This window comes from Balaenoptera physalus, assembly GCF_965194825.1.
Source record: "Balaenoptera physalus genome assembly, chromosome: 10".
Taxonomy (NCBI): Eukaryota; Metazoa; Chordata; class Mammalia; order Artiodactyla; family Balaenopteridae; genus Balaenoptera; species Balaenoptera physalus.
This window is the reverse complement of record NC_138889.1, coordinates 100351883-100368115: the sequence shown is the minus strand read 5'-3', so window position 1 is coordinate 100368115 and position 16233 is coordinate 100351883. Positions and strand designations below refer to the sequence as shown.

General features: G+C 48.5%; 1 protein-coding gene across 50 annotated transcripts in view; it reads right to left on the bottom strand.

Annotated features, from left to right (window-relative positions):
• Positions 1-691: 691 nt before the first annotated feature.
• Positions 692-16233, bottom strand: part of MADD (MAP kinase activating death domain) — a 40237-nt gene continuing 24695 nt past the window's right edge. For 21 of the 50 annotated variants that reach the window (XM_082410682.1, XM_082410684.1, XM_082410685.1 and 18 more), the window contains 11 exons: positions 15878-15986; positions 15540-15602; positions 15184-15304; positions 14975-15080; positions 13773-13883; positions 12012-12119; positions 6737-6901; positions 6419-6491; positions 6175-6281; positions 2116-2162; positions 692-1774 (listed from right to left, as the gene is read on the bottom strand). In XM_082410682.1, the coding sequence (XP_082266808.1) occupies positions 2139-2162; positions 6175-6281; positions 6419-6491; positions 6737-6901; positions 12012-12119; positions 13773-13883; positions 14975-15080; positions 15184-15304; positions 15540-15602; positions 15878-15986 (987 nt within the window). In that variant the 3' untranslated portion in view covers positions 692-1774; positions 2116-2138. Of the gene's footprint in view, positions 1775-2115; positions 2163-3930; positions 4001-6174; positions 6282-6418; positions 6492-6736; positions 6902-12011; positions 12120-13772; positions 13884-14974; positions 15081-15183; positions 15305-15539; positions 15603-15877; positions 15987-16233 lie in introns of all 50 variants that reach the window. The other 29 variants (XM_082410668.1, XM_082410679.1, XM_082410690.1 and 26 more) reach the window with 3 other exon arrangements.

Sequence of the window (16233 nt, the reverse complement as noted above, 5' to 3'; positions counted from 1 at the left end):
GGAAGGTGTAGGCACCAGGGCCCTGCTCTGCTCTTCCTTCCCCCGTGGGGAGCCCAAATCCCATCACCAGTTCTCTTTCTTTTGGGAGGAGGAAGCCAGCAGCTCTCAGAGGTGCCCTGATGATAGAGTGAAAAGGGTCCTTCCTGCCCAGGGAGTGGTTTCTCCATGGCATAGAAAGAAGTTCCATGAAGGCTGGTCCAAGGTTGCTTCTTGGAGTTCTACCCGACCCAAGACACTCCTGGCCAAGAGCCCAGAGCCCTGGGCTCCAGGCCCCATGGGAGGCTCTGGCGGAGTCACAACAAACAAACACCTCTCTGGACCACACCTGTAAGAGGCACCGGGAGCTGAGACCCTGGGCCTTGGTTTTTCCTTTACTACTAAATCTCTGCTTAGGTGTCAAAGCCCTGTTTGGCTGCTCCCTCTAGTGACCAACTCATAGCACAGCAGCCCTCTGATGGGGCCCTGGGAAGGCCCCTCCCATGGGGCCTCTCAGAGCACAGGAAGTGTGGTGAGCTCCACTGGGCCAGAGGGGTGGGAAGTGGGGCCTTCAGCACACCAGAGATTGGATGGGCATGATCTCACCTCCCTGACTGCTTCAGGCCAAAGGTGCCTTTTTCGAGTCCAGGGTCAGCCTTCCTCAGCCCAGGCTGAGAGAAGGCGTCATTTAACGCATGGCAGCCAGGAGCCCAAGGGGAGTTAGGGACCTTTATTTCACATTCACACATCTGTACATTTTCTATAAATAATGTGGAGCTGAAATATTTACAGTCATCTCTTGCCCACTCACTCCCAGGCTCTCTCTCCCCCTGGCAGCCAGTGCTGCGATGCTAGCCACAGACACAGAGGTGGGTACTGAACTTGGCCTCTCCCCACACCACCAGGTTCCTGGGCGTGGCAGCCTGTGGTCCCTGGGACTCTCCTAGCCCCAGTCATTTTGCTCTCCCCTGCCGAAGGCCAGGCGGACCACGAGGAAACTGCTGCTCAGCAAACAGCAGCCGTCAGTGCAGCCCCACTGCAGTGGTGGAGACCATGGAAGCAGCAGCCAAGCCTGTGCCCATGGGCAGTCGCTGCCAGCTTGGGAAATGCCTGGAAGTTCCAGGGAGGAACTAAGGAAGCAGGGAGGTTGCCACTCGCTCTTCTGCCCCTTGACTCTCCCTTTCTTTCCCCACCCCGCCCTTGTCTGGGGGGACAAGCCTCAAGCTTCCCTCAACGCCCCATAGTGGGACTGCTCCAGGCACCTAGTGGTGCCGGATCACAGAGGACGGAGAGCCCAAGTCCTGCTCTGGACGGTTACAATGTCAAGGACGAGAAACTACAACACAACTGTCTCAATGACACGTAATAGTGGGCTCGCACTGGCCTGTACTCTTGAGTTCTTAGAAGCCATTGGCCCAACAGACAGACACACACATACTTTTGAGCCCCGAGGGGACAGGAGGATGGTCTTTGGGGGGTGGAGAGGAAGAAGCTGGAAGAGACTAGCTCAGCCCTGTGAGACACACTAAGACACTGAGACACACAGAACTGGGACCCACCTAAGCCTCAGCGAGGGGGCTGGCAGAGAACACACACGCATCACCCACTTCGCAGTCACAGCAGCATCGTGCACTTGGGAACAGCGAGAGGCAAGGGACGGCCCCTGGGCTGGGGCAGCCTTAACCCCTCTCCATCAGCTAGAGACGGGCCGGGGTGGGGTTCTGAGATCTTCCTCACTGCTACGGACAGCAGCCACATATGAGAAGAGACACAACACAGAGTAGCAGATCTCGTGGGCCTGGAGGAGAGAAAACCAGCCAGATCAACGTCACGCAGGTTCCTACATCTTCACACGTGGAGATCTGCCAACTGGGAAACTCCTGCCCTAACTCTGGGCTCAGGCCTCCAGACTAAAGAGCCCCAAGCGAGGCCCCAGAGCTGGCCTGTGGGAGGGGATCAGCATGTGTGCCTCTCCCAGGCTGAAGACCTGCTTCAGCTCCAGCTGAATCTTTGGCATCTAGACTAAATTCTCTTCTCAACCATCAATTGCCCCTCACCCTGTGCTCTCAGAGGCCCACCCCACTCCTGCTGGAACGCCCCCAGGGAGCCCTTCGCAGACTGGCCTGTCGGCACACTCACCATTGGTGTCTTGTACTTGTGGCTCACCACTTCTTTAATTTCAGGAACTAAAACCGGACGGGCAAGAGACAAAACAGAAAGTTCAAAACTAAGAGCAATAGCGCCACACTCCCCCAGGCGGCAGCGCCCGGCACCAGGGTCCCCTTCCCCTCTGGGCCTGGCCCGGCCTCCTCAGCCTGACATCTGAGGTCTGCAGTGGCCCCTGGCTCCATGGCCGCCGTGACTCTACCGACTTGGAGAGCCCCAGCACAGGAGCAGGCTAGTCTCTCACCAGCCAGGTCGCTGCTACCATCCAGGGCCCGAGGACCACAGCTGATATTCCCAGGTTTTGGCTGGGAGGAAAGCACTGCCTCTAGGCTGTGCCTCACACCTTGCTGAGACACCCGAGAACTCACCCCTGTCACCAGCCCCATGCTCTGGTCAAGTTAAACACGTTCCCTGTACTCCCAGCCCCTACACTGAGGGTCCTGAGGCTGGATGAAGAAATGGCATGATACTAAACCCACCAGACTTGGAAGTTTCCTTCCCTGATGGCAGGAGAGGCCCAGGCCTGCCTGTGTGAGGGAGAGCGTCAGAGGGCTCTGGAGCAGACACACCGAGCAGAAGAGACAGGTGAGTACAGCACCCGGGGAGGGAGGTGACAGGGAGCATCAGGCAAAATACACACATGTCCACAGCCCGGAATGCAAGACCTAAGAGTCACCCCTGCCCCAGCCATGCAGGGGTTCTGCTTGGCCAGAGGAAGGAGTAAGGTCCCCCAGCCTCAGCCATCATCATGGCCCCTGGAGACTGGGAGCAGGGGGCGTGCCATCCCCTGGGGGCCAGAAAAGGTAGGATGAGAGTTGGCCACACCTTCTTCTGACCCTGGGAGGTAGAATTCAGGGGGCCCCAGGATTAACAGGGAATAAACTCATCAAAGGTAGAGCAATGAGCCCAGGTCCTTCTCCTGAGTTGGAAGACTCCCCCAAACGTCTCTCTGGCAGAAGAGAGAAAGGAGCACACGGGAGAAAACTCGGAACCAGTGAGCCAGCGCGAGGGTGGAGGAGGTTGGGAAGGAAGAGGGTGGGGAGAGAAGGGAAGAGACAAGTTGGTGATGCGAGCAGCTGGCTTGGGCGAAGGGAGCCTGCCCACCCACCGCAGGGCCCAAGGCAGGGGCCTGGGGACAGGCAGCACGGCGAGGTCACTTTACCTGCTGGAGAACGAAGGTTTTCATAGCAGCGATGAGGGGCACGAAAGAATGAAGCACAAACACAGCAGGAACTCAAAGCCCCAGGGTGAGAACCCAGACACCACTCACAGTCAGCGCTGGGCTGGGGGGAGCCTAGCTCCCGGCTTCCAGCTACCACTGCCCTCTGCCTCTGAGGCCACTAGGCCTGCCTGCCCCCTAGAGTGAGCCTGCCTGCACCGCCGCACGCCCTCCTGCAGCCCAGAGGCTCGATGGACCCTGGCGGGGCCCCGGGGAGGCTGGACAGAGCACTGGGCTGCTAGAGGGACTGAGGCAGGAGGCACGAACAGCTGGCCAAACGAGGGAAGGCAGCGCTGCTTCACGGAGCCTCTTCACTACCAGCGCTGATCTCTAAGCCCGGCGCCTAAGCCACTGCTCTCCGGCCCACTCTCAGGCAGCCACCGACCGACTAGCTTTCCTTTCTCCTCCCTCCTCTCGTGTCAGGACTCCCGCTTCCTCCCTGTCACTCCTGCTCCTCCTGACCTCTCTGCAGAGGCTCGTCTTCTCTGTCTCTAGTCCCTTCTCTGGAGCTCCGAGGTTTGAGTTACTGCCATGTGAGTCCAGACCTAAGAGCAAAATAGTGTAATTACCAAATTCCTCCAGGACAAAGACGCCTCGAACTGTATTGCACTTTTTAATGTGATTCAGCTCTATGAAAACCTGCAAGAGAGGGAGGGAGGGAGGGAGGGAGGGGGTAAGGCCCAGAGGCTCCCCCACTGCCCCGCAAAGCCCACTCTCCCAGCTACAGCCCCACCCACACAGAAAATCTATTTCCCACAGGGAGGATGGAAGAACACACACGCACACAACTCAAAAGCGCTAAGAAGCGAAGACAGCAGAAAGGGCATGTACCTTCCGCTCCTGGCCGGAGGAGAAAGCATGGGAGAGAAAGGAAGGTGTTAGTTTTAACCGTCAAAGCCAACGCAAAGGCCCCTCTGCTGGCCTGGGCTGCCTGCCCACACCCTCTGCCCAGGGCAGTGCTTGTAGGACACCGTGCCCCAGGGGCCCCCCCTCAGCCCATCAGCTCTCTACCCTTCCATGCATCCTCCTCCGGCGCAGAGGGCTGGCACGGGCGCAAAGCTCCCCTCAGACTGTCCTTGGGAGGGAGGTGTTGGCATCTTCCTTGAAACAGGATTCAGGCTCTCCCAAGAGTATGTGGTGATGGATGGTACTAACAGCAACCACTTGTGAGCACCTACTAGGAGTTCTACAAATACTATTTGTTTGTCCTTACATCTACGTGGCACACACAGGATACAGTGTCGCCCTCATTGTACAGATGCGGACACCGTGGATCAGAAAGTTTATCTGCTCGTGGATGACGAAGCGGGGCTCTGAATCCAAGTACGTCCTGACTCCAAAGACCACGCTTTTCCCATCTGTTACCCCACACTGCAGAACTCCACCAGGGGTCCGATGCTTCCTCAACTCCAGCTGACTGTTATGTGGTAGAAGATAGACCCCAAGGCCATTATCTCATCATCAGTCAGGGTTTGACTTCCTCTCTCTCTTCAGGATCTCTCTTCCGGGGCAAAGCCTTAAACTACAGACCAGCTTGTACATACTTTGTAACGGTTAGACGGTAGGTCAGTCCAAAGGGGGTGTACCAAGCGGGAAGAGGGCATCTGGGTGTCATTTAATGAGATCTCTTCTTCAGAAGGTGAGGCATCAGGGGAGGCCACAGCCCTAAAGTGCAGTCAGAAGCCTGGTCCCCGAGAAGTGCTGGCACCTTCATGGTCTAGAAAAGTACTTAAGTAAACCCCTCTTTGGGTGGACCCTAAGGTCTTAAGTATACTATTTAATATATTACTATGACTAATAGTAAATATACTACTGCAAGTATACTGCCAGGAAGCCTGGGCAGCTGTTTCCCATCACACCAAGTTGCCCAGCTGGATTCCTGAAAGAAGGAGAACTAAAATGGCAAGTGGTAGGAGGAAGCCCCAGAGTCCAGATGTTCACCGCCCCTGAGTGTCTGCTGCCTGGCCAGGGGCCGTGGTGCTTCGCACATTCGGGTCTGGCTCAGGGCCTCAAGGAGACGAACCAGCACGTCAGGGGAGGGGGAGGGAAGGCACTTGTGTGAAGAGTCAGGGCTGGGCGCGGACCTGGGGTGGTGCGCTGGCCTCAGAAAGGAATTAGCTTAAGGAATGTCCACTGAGAGAGAAAGTAATGCTGTGTTAGAACCAAGAGAAGAAAGTCAGCTCCTATGGTGGAGTCGCAGTGAGGGCAAGATGGATCCTGAAGTGCTCCCCAGTCAAAAGAAGGGGAGTGGGGCCTGTGGAGCAGGCGACAGAGCGGGGACGCTCAGAGGAAGGAAGAGAATAGGAAGAAGAATCGGCAGGAAAAAAAAGGCAAATAAACACACACACTCCAGATGGGACAGACACAAGCCACACACACACACGCGTACGCGCGCGCTTCACGCACACCAGAAACACGCGAGGGGATCAGCCGGTATAGACTCTCAAAGCAAAACCACCAAGCAAAAGCACACCCTGGGATAAGGGAAGGCGGACACTGTGCAAAGAAGGGCCAAGTGAGACGCTCCCACTCACACTGTGCTGAGTCTAATGGGCTGGGGCAGCCGGGCCCCCATGGCTCCCTCTCTCTCCCCTCCTCCCCGCACAGGCTCCCTGCCGCACCTTCCAGGTGGTTGCCAGTGTCACTGCGCCCTCCCCTCTGATTGTTCTCTCCGGTCCAGCTGCTCCGATCCTCTCACTAGCCCCGGAGGCCTCTCGCACGCTCTCTGGGGAAGCACTGGGGACCTGGACACTGATCCTTACTGCAGATCCAACACCGGGGCTGGGAAGCCTCGTGCTGCCGCTTGCACCTACCTGGTTGTGCATGAACTTGAGATTGATCCCTTCTAGGGTGACCTGCAGCAAGCCACCCTCGCCAGTCTTCATGTCCTGCACGGGGAACTCACCACCCAGCTCCGGCCCTGTGGCGAGGGAGGAGGTCATCAGCTAAGTGGGAGGTGGGGCGTCCTGCGGCCTGACCTCCTCGTCGGGCCTCCACCGCTCAGGACGGCCGAAAACCAACAGAAGGCGCGCGCCCAGGGAGCCGTCCTCTGCTCACCGGGCTTGATGCTCTGCTGTCGGGCGGCAGCACGCTCCATGCTGTCCTTCACGCAGTAGTACAGCTCCCGACACTGCGGCACAGTGGGGAGAGCTGTCCTGTCATACAAGCTCTCCCGGCTCCCCACCCTCTGCTCTAGAATGGCTGCTGGAGGCCTGGGCCCATGCCAGGACCTCGCAGACAGCTTTACGTGTTCCACGCCACAGCCAGAGGCAAAAGTGGGGCTCCAGCGTGGATTCTGGAACGTTAACTTCCCTGCGGGAGCTCCGCACTTTCCCTCAACGCCCAACCCGCAACGCACAAAGAGTTGACGGATACCTTCTTAGTATAGAATTTGTTGAGCTGGGTCTCAGAGCCGTTTCTACGCCACAAGCATAGCACCTTGGTCTTGGGACAGTAGGTCATGTTGATGAGCTTCTCGTACCACCAGCGCTCGTACACTGTCCCGATGTTACTACGCAGCACCACGCAGTCGTCACACACCTGCAGAGGCGCACGGGGCGGTCGGTGGCCCTGGTCTCTTCCCACCCCAGGCCACACTGCACGCTGCTCCCCACAGGGAAAGATGGGACAACTGGTCCTAGGAGCATCCCCAAGGTCAGGTTTTCTGTCTTATGCTCAGTCTTCCTTACGTGGAGACACAAACACTGAACTGCTGGACACATCGTCCACAAGAACGTTTACTGACAGAGGAGGAGCCGTTGAAAGGAACTTGTGGGCAAGGAAGGAGGCTCACTTCACTTCAGTCAGTGTTCATTACTTCTTACGTGTTCTGGACTTAAAGTACGCAGAGGGTATCTTATGCCTCCACCTTACAACCTTAGGAATCATTGCTATTGACAAGCACAAAGGCAGGGAATTAGGGCAGACTTAACCAAGGAGAAAAAAAATGGAACCAACACATTTTCTAATCCTGGCTCGGCTCTAGTTCTGCATAAATCTTTTCAAAAATTAATTACACAAGTGACACACGGACATTGCTTATTGCAAAAAAAAAATTATACTCCACAGGATGATATAAACTAAAAGGCAAAGTTCTCCACATCCTCTTCTTGCTCAACATTCTCCCTCAGGTGGACGTACCTGTTCGTATGCCTTCAATTATGGTGGAGACATTATAGCACGATGGGCAAGAGAACAGACCTAAGATCAGACTACCTGGATTTAGATTTAAGGCTGTCTCCTTACTTAGCTGTGTCACCTTAAGCAAGTTAATCTGTCTATATTTCCTCATGTGTAAGATGGGGATAGTAGTAACTTCATGGAGTTACTGTGAAAATTAAATAAGTTAATGTGCACAAAATTCTTAGAATCGGACTTCCCTGGTGGCGCAGTGGTTAAGAATCCACTTGCCAATGCAGGGGACACTGGTTCGAACCCTGGTCCGAGAAGATCCCACATGCCGTGGAGCAACTAAGCCCGTGCACCACAACTACTGAGCCTGTGCTCTAGAGCCCGCAAAACACAACTAATGAACCCCTGTGCCACAAGTACTGAAGCCCGTGCACCTAGAGCCCATGCTCCAAAACAAGATAAGCCACCGCAATGAGAAGCACGCACACTGCAACGAAGAGTAGCCCCCGCTCGCCGCAACTAGAGAGAGCCTGCACGCAGCAACGAAGACCCAATGCCAGCCAAAAAATAAATAAATTAGTTAATTAAATAAATTAAAAAAAAAATTCTTAGAATAAAGCCAGGCACATAGAATGTACCCTGGAGTTAGCTGCTATAACAACAATACAACTATGATGTAAGAAATATAATAATTATGACCACGTTGATGATTCTCAAATCTTTCTCCATATGAGACCTGTCTTCCTGAGTCCTGACCTCTCTCTATCTGGATGTCTCACTGGCAGCACTTCAAACTCATCATGTCCAAATCTGAACTCCACACCTCCTCCTGGGCAGCTCCTCCTTCTCAGTTCCCTATTTCAGTAAATGGCATCACTGTCTCCCCCAGATGCCCAGGCCAGAAATGAAGGAGTGATGCAAGACTCCTTCCTTTCCCTCTAACTATACCATCAAGTCCCACCATTCTACCCCAAATACCCCTGGAACACACTTCCCCTCCCTGACTCCAGCCATCAAGTCCTACTCTTCTTCAAGTCTAAGCTCAAAGGTCACTTCTGAGGGTCGCCCACGACTCCCAGACCCTCTGCTATGTATTCCCATAACACCTGCCCCCTGAACATCTTCTCTCAATGCTCATTATATTTTATGACACTGGGTGTTTAATTATCTGACTTCCCCAATGGCTTGTCAACCCTGTTAGGGCAACAGAAACTATGTCTCCCTTATTCACTGATATAACCCCAAACCCAGCAAACCCAGCAGAGTGCCTGGCTATGATATGCGCCCCATAAAAATTAGGTGAATGAATGAGGAATATACAAGATTACCAGTTTTAATCTACCATCTAAGACTTTACTGGGGCTCAAAAGCTTTAGGAAGAAAAGGGCCAACGTAGCTGAGTAGGAATTAGAAACTTGGATTCTAGCCCCAGTTGAACTCTGTGGTTCTCTCCACGTGGAAAATGGAGAATACCACTCCACTTTCCATAACCCTCTAAGAACATGATGGAAAGGAGAGGGACGGGTATTTAGAAGAACATATGATTTCTAGGCTAGAGAGACGATGGTAATAATGTGTCATACTTGTCTATGCTGCTGGTAGAGGTGTAAACTGGCATAGTCTTTGGGATGGCAATTTGGCAAAATCTATCAAAACTGTAAATGTATATAAGCTTGACCGAGAAATTTCACACTAAGAATCTATCCTATAGAAATTCTCATGTAAGTGTGCAAAGATTTATGTGTGCAAGGATAATCAGTGAAGTGTTGTTTAAAAAAAAAAAGTGGGAGGGACCAGTTAAATAAATTATGGCACATCCATATAACACCTAATGGTTAAGCATCCATTTAAAAAATAGAAACAGATTTCTATATTATGTAGACATATTATAGATATGCCTGTGATGCATTAAGTGAAAAAAGCCAAATTATATAACAATATTTGTAGTTTGATATCACTTTTATAAACACTGAAACAAAATTCCATATAAGTAAGCTGTATTTATACAAATATGCATTTTTTTAAATCTGAAAGGATTCATGCCAAATTCTTTAACGGTGGTTACCTCTGAGACATGGCACGGGAAGGAAGTGAAGGAAAATTTTTACTTTTTACTTTATTTACTTCTATATGGTTTGAAACTTTTACAGCATATACTCTATTACTTTTGTAATTAAAATAAAAGGCAATAAAGATAATTTTTTAAAGTCTTTGCAAATTGCTATCCAACTACTCATGCAAGCAGTAGGCTGTGCTGAGAACAGCTAAATCTGACAGCATCACAGTAGCCAGGCACTGATGGAATGGGCAAGGTACCCTCGCTTTGCAGTACAAGGGGGAGCATCTATGAGATGATGGACCCACCCCATGCTCCAAGGCCCTCGTAAGAGGCTCCCTGTAAGAGTGGTGAGAGAGAATCCTATACTTCAAGGAATCCTCTGGAGAAATTTACTGTGGTGCAGATGTCCTAAGTAGCCCTCAGCTCTGATAGGCACCTAGCCAAATTCTAACACTTCAAGGTGACATGAAAATGACTCCCTTCTCAGCTACATCATCATGTATGTTTCTGCCTCAGAGCAGAAATCCCACCCTACGTTTGACAAACTACCTCTTCAAAAAGCTGTGAATGTGAAAATCAAATTCAACTAAGCCAAAAGGCAGCAGAATATTAGCTAATTTCACTACTTTATAGAGGAGCAGTACTTGGTCCCTAAAATTACTTAGAAAGAGATCCATTTGAGAATTAAAAACACAGAAATGGAGAAAACATGGCCAATTTCCTTTACAATACTGGATTAAGAAAGGGTTTTTCTAACTATGACTCAAAATCCAGAAGCCGCAAAAGAAATGACTGATTAATTTAACTACAAAAAAGTAAAAAAATCCTGCATGGTAAAAAATACCATAAGCTAGGGACTTTCCTCGTGGTCCAGTGGTTAAGACTCTGTGCTCCCAATGCAGGCGGCCTGGGTTTGATCCCTGATCAGGGAACTAGATCCCACATGTTGCAACTAAGATCCCGCATGCCTCAACGAAGATCCCGCATACCTCAACGAAGACCAGGAGCAGCCAAATAAATAAATAAATAAATAAATATTTAAAAAAAAATTCCATAAGCTAAATCAGAAAACTAATGAGGAACTTTGCAGTGGATAGGTCAGGTTGCCCACATGTGAACCCATTGATCACTAGGACAGAGCCAACCATATGAGGCGACAGGAAATATACAGCACCACCTCTTCTTGCCAAAATATTGAATCTGAAACTGACCAAATCTCTAGATTGAATTACTAGCTTGTACAAATACAAGTGATAGAGAATCACGTTAAACAACACTAAGGAGATGCAATCAGCAAAATATCTAAAATGTAAGATGCTCTATAGGGCACATTTCTTCAACAAAATAAATGGCAACATGGGAGAGAAACTATTATATGTTAAGAGATACTTTAGAGTCATATCAACCATCATTATAAATGCATTTTCCCTTTGACCCAGCAATTCCACTTCTGGAAATTCTTAGATAAACCTGCACATGTAGGAAATGAAGCAGGCACAGTATCAACCAGAGTCGTGCTACTGGCAATAGCAAAAATTTGGAAGAAAATCAAGGGTACATAAATACTGACTGGTTATATAAACTATGGTATAGTCACACAGTGGAACACTATACAGCTGAAAAAGAATGAGAAAGCTCTTTTTGTACTGATACAGAAGATCTCCAGGATAAGTTTAATGAAAAAAAAAAAAAAAGGTGCAGATCAGTAGATATGATGTGCTACCTTTAGGTAAAAGAGTAGAAAAATAAGAACTTATGTTCATATTTTATTGTGTTTGCATAGAAAACCACTGGAAGATACAAACTGGTTATAAATAAAAGTGGTTACCTCCAAGAGGAAGGGGTGAGGTGGATGGGAAACTGAGTGGAAGGGGATAAGAATGAGACCAAGACTTGCCAGTGTATACCATTCTATGTTGTTCTGACTTATGGACAATGTGACTATATCATCTATGCAATCTATATATAAAAGAAATGATAGGGATGGACTTCCCTGGTGGCACAGTGGTTAAGAATCCACCTGCCAATGCAGGGGACACGGGTTTGAGCCCTGGTCTGGGAAGATCCCACATGCCGCGGAGCAATTAAGCCCGTGCGCCATAACTACTGAGCCTGTGCTCTAGAGCCCGAGCTCTGCAACAAGAGAAGCCACCGCAATGAGAAGCCCGCGCACCACAACAAAGAATAGCCCCCACTCGCCGCAACTAGAGAAAGACCGCGCGCAGCAACGAAGACCCAACGCAGCCAAAAATAAATTAAAATTTTAAAAAATATTAAAAAATAAAAAAAATGATAGGGAATCATCTATTACATTAATTTATTTGCATAAGAGCCTGACAATTTAATGATAAATGGATCATGAAGATGAATAAGTGGGGAAAAATATTCTGGAATCAGTTCTAGGAGTTCCTTGTGACTCTCAAATATTGCTTTGGGCCCCTAGCATGAACCAGCACCTACCTCCATGAAAAAGATATCTCCATTTGTGTCTGTCCCCGCATGTACCACAAATGTCTGCTTCTTCATGTGCCGGCTGCCACTGGACCGGATAGAGAGATCTCGTCCGTTCTGAGGAAAGAGAGATCCTTTAGGCACAATCAAACATCCCTCTCACACAGCCCTCTGGGCCAAGAATCCCTCATTCAGCAATTCAATTCTTATCAGCTTCCTTAGAGCAGCGCCATCTGCTGGCCACTGGCCACCATGAATGTGTTCTCAAACTTCCTGGTCTCAGGACTCCTATTCATTTTAACTTTATTGACGACCCCCAAGAACTTATGTCTTTGTGAGTTTTACTTATAGGTATTTACCACACTAGAAATTAAAACTGAAAAAATTTAAATGTTTATTAATTCATTTAAAAGGAATTAATAATTCATTAATAATAAATCCATTACATGACAATATAAATAACATATACTTTTTAAATAACCATATCTTCCAGAACAACAAAAAAAATGGGATGAGTGGCACTATTTTACATTTTTTGCAAATCTCTTTAATGTTTGGCTTAATGAAAAATAGCTGTATTCTCATATCTGTTTCTACATTCAATCTGTTGTGACATGTTGCTTTGGTTGAGGTATATTAAAGAAAATCTGACCTCACAGATACGTATCTGGAAAAGGGAGGAGTATTTTACTAGGCTTTCCAGATAAATATGCATATTCTTCTTTGATGCTATACCAGAACCTCAAGAAGTTTCTTAAAGTTAGTTGCAGTGTGTAATCTGAAAACACATCAATGAACACTTTGTACTTTGTTACATTAAAATCCATTTGTCTGCTTTACACTTGGAGTGGACCTTTTACCCACAGTTGAATTTGTAAAATCACACATCAGTCATTTGGAAAATACTGGTTTGCCCAGTTATGCAGCTCTTCCAAATGTTGACGCATTTCATTACACAATATCAAAGAATCACATTCATCACCAATCTCACTGGAAAAGTTTTTAAATATTGGGAAGCTTCATGCACAAAAAGTCTGCCAAATACCCAACTCCAAACAACAATAATTTGTTAGTCATTCTTTCAAGTAAAAATGATGTCCCATGACTGGCTGCAAAGCTGTCAGTTCACCTTGGAACTCAAATCGTCACAAATTCCCTTTCCTCGAAACAATCATATTTTCATTTGCAGCGATATGCTTTATGTATATTTCTCATTTTGTCACACAGAATACTAAGAAGATGTATAATCACTGTTCAGATTTAATAAAACTGATGATTTTAACTGCTTCATCAAGGACATTCACAAGTGAAACTGGCTTTTTGTTTTATTTTTAACTGAGAATGTGTGGAGGTGGGGACACTAGCACGGTTTGGTGCCACCATCTTCACCGTGTTAAGGCACCAGTGGTTTTACCCACCATTGCATTTGCACCCTTAGTGCAAATGTCAACCCAGTAAAAAAGGCAAATAACATTTTAGTATTATCATGAAAACAGTATTCACCTTGTGGATCCACAGGGGTCCACAGACCACACAAACGTTGAAATGGCTGCACTGGGATGGTTTTAGTGCAGAGAATCCTATCACAGAACAGAAGGGCAAAAGCCTCATCTAGAGTCAAAGCCCTATTTTCAGAACTAGGGATTTTGAAAACATACGAGCCAAGAAATGACCTATGCGGAAGCCTCTGCGTTAGGCCATGAGGCCCACGCCTGGCAGGCTGACTAGCACAATGGAAGGGAGCCTAAAGGATGGCCCAGGTGTGCTCACCAGGTTTGCCAGCTGGTCAAGCACTTCGTTGATTTGCTGGCTGTACACAAGCCCAATATGCGATTTTCCCATCAGGCGCCTCACCTTCTTCCGGATATCATTCTTATTTACCTGAAAAGCCAAAACAGGATCTTAATAACTTTCCTCCTGAGAAAAGTAGAATTCTAAAAGACCACATCACTGAGGATAAAACATTCAACTGTGTGTTCTGCCAACAGTCTGAGAAGAAAAACCCTGGTTCTGTCTCCAGGTGGCTTCTGCAGAAAAGTGGCTCTTAGAGAAGTTCTGGTTTAAGTGGACGGGGACTCATGGGGACACATCCTCCCTAACCCCCCAACCAACACCATAACATTCACCTCTAAAAACCCCTGGGGCTCCTCAGAGTGTGATTCTCACATAGTAAGACTTAGGAGTAGCAATGTTCTACACTCAGTTGTCACCAAGACACCACCTTAGGGTTAAAGATCACCACCCTTTCCCAACCAGAGTTAACTGGCACCCCTGGAGTTCAAGAGACCCTTAAACAGAAAAGGAAACAAACTAAGAGTGCCTGCAGGGTATTCTCTGCATTTGATCAACTAATCCCTTCACATTTAGAGAGGCTGGGAGAACAGGAGGAGGAGAAACCCAGGAGCTCATTCTCAAAACAACTCTCTTCTACCCACCAAGTCCCTTTCAGAACGGGACTCTTCCATTTGGTAACACAGTTCTCCCACAGCTATAAAAACCAAGTATAACCAAGTCAAACTAGAACCTACCACTGCTTTTTCAATGAGTAGCTCTTTTTACATCTATGGCAAAGTATATATGATAAAGGACTAATGCTGAAAAGTAAATTCTGAGCATTCTTTCCAAGGTTTCAGAGCCTACTACTTAAAAAAATTTTTTTTTCCACTGTATTCTGTGGGGAGTTCTACAGGCATCCTAAAACTATTCAGCAAAGGAAGCCCATTTAAAATTCAAAATAAACAAGTGGCATGTAATCATCAATCGCCTTTACAACATTCCTTAGCACAACAGCCTGGCAGCTTCAGATAAATGGATCATGTGTGAGCTGCAGAGAGGCCTCAGACTTTCAATGAAGAAGAGAGCCCCAGCAGGATGCTCTGACTGCTTCCCAACTGCCCCAAGATTTAGGCAACAGGAACAAGCCTTGCCCTCCAGTATCAGCAGTAGCTGGGCATAAGCAAAATAGACGTTACCTTCATCAGCAGCATGTAGGAGATGAGGTTGTGCAAGAGCGTGGCCAGCAAACGATCTTCATCATCCTCTAGGCGCTTCCGGTCATGTTCTCCTAGGGACAGGTACCTGAGCGGGAGACCAGGACAAGTCAGCCCCCAGGTGGGAGAACACAGAATTAACTGGGAAGAGGCTGAATTTGCATTTTCCCAAGGGTTTCTAAGCCTCATACCTGTCTATCATCTCCTGGGGACCCTGGTCCATACCCATCCCTTCTCTCTCCAACATCACAGCATCTAAGAACGCATCTTCCCAGAACTGCATTTGGTCCCATAAAGTAGAACGCTCTTTGCCTGTGTGGAATAGAGTTTTTTTAGGGGCTTATATAACGTATAAAGAATATGGCTGCCAAAGTAAAACAGAGTAAATTCCAGAAAAAAGGAAGTCATCACAAATTCCAGGGCAAAGGAAACACGAGACTCTTCACCCCAGATCTAACAGTCCTGCCACCAGCCCCAGCTGCCTCCAAGTGAGGCCCCATCCCTCCCGAGGAGGAGGGATGAACAGCACACAAAGAAAGGTGGTTACTTATAGAAAAGGTCTCCATAGCAGCATCCTCTAACTGGTCCCACATCGATCCTCTGTCCCTTCCTGCCGATTTGTGAGCAGGAAGGACCATGGTAGCAAGAAAGTAAAAGAAGACAGAAAGACAGAGGCTGTTGGTTAATACCAAACTTCAGTCCCTTCTAGTTTTCACCCACTGTTTTTTCCCCAGTAAGTCGCTTGCTTCAGATATAAAAATGTCCTCTAACATCAGCACTGAGATCCGCAAAAAAGCCAAGCAGCTACTTGTTCAGGGCCACCCTCTCCCCGGGCTGAGTCCAGCTTCCTTCCAGTGCAAGTGGCCTTCGCAGTCTATTTCTCACCTAGGAGTCCCTCGTAGAGATAGACTCGCTGGCTTACATCTTCAGAAAAGCGAACTGGGCTGCCCACCAGCTTCTCCTTTACACTTGGCTTCAAGCTGTGGGCTTTACCCTAGAGAGAAGAGGCAATAGGTCAGCTGCCAGAGGTAACAATGAATAGGGGCAAAGTAAACCAAGCAGCTCATTAAGAGGCTCACACACTAGGCACCATCATTAGTCACATATATTCCAGTAGCCCTGCCTTTGCTACTCTGCTTGCCTCAATCAGAAGTCAATCTGACAATCCTGCTTTCTGTTACTGCCTCCCAAAACATGCAATCAAGTTTTCATTTTTACTTACCTTTAACCTTTAGTCTCTG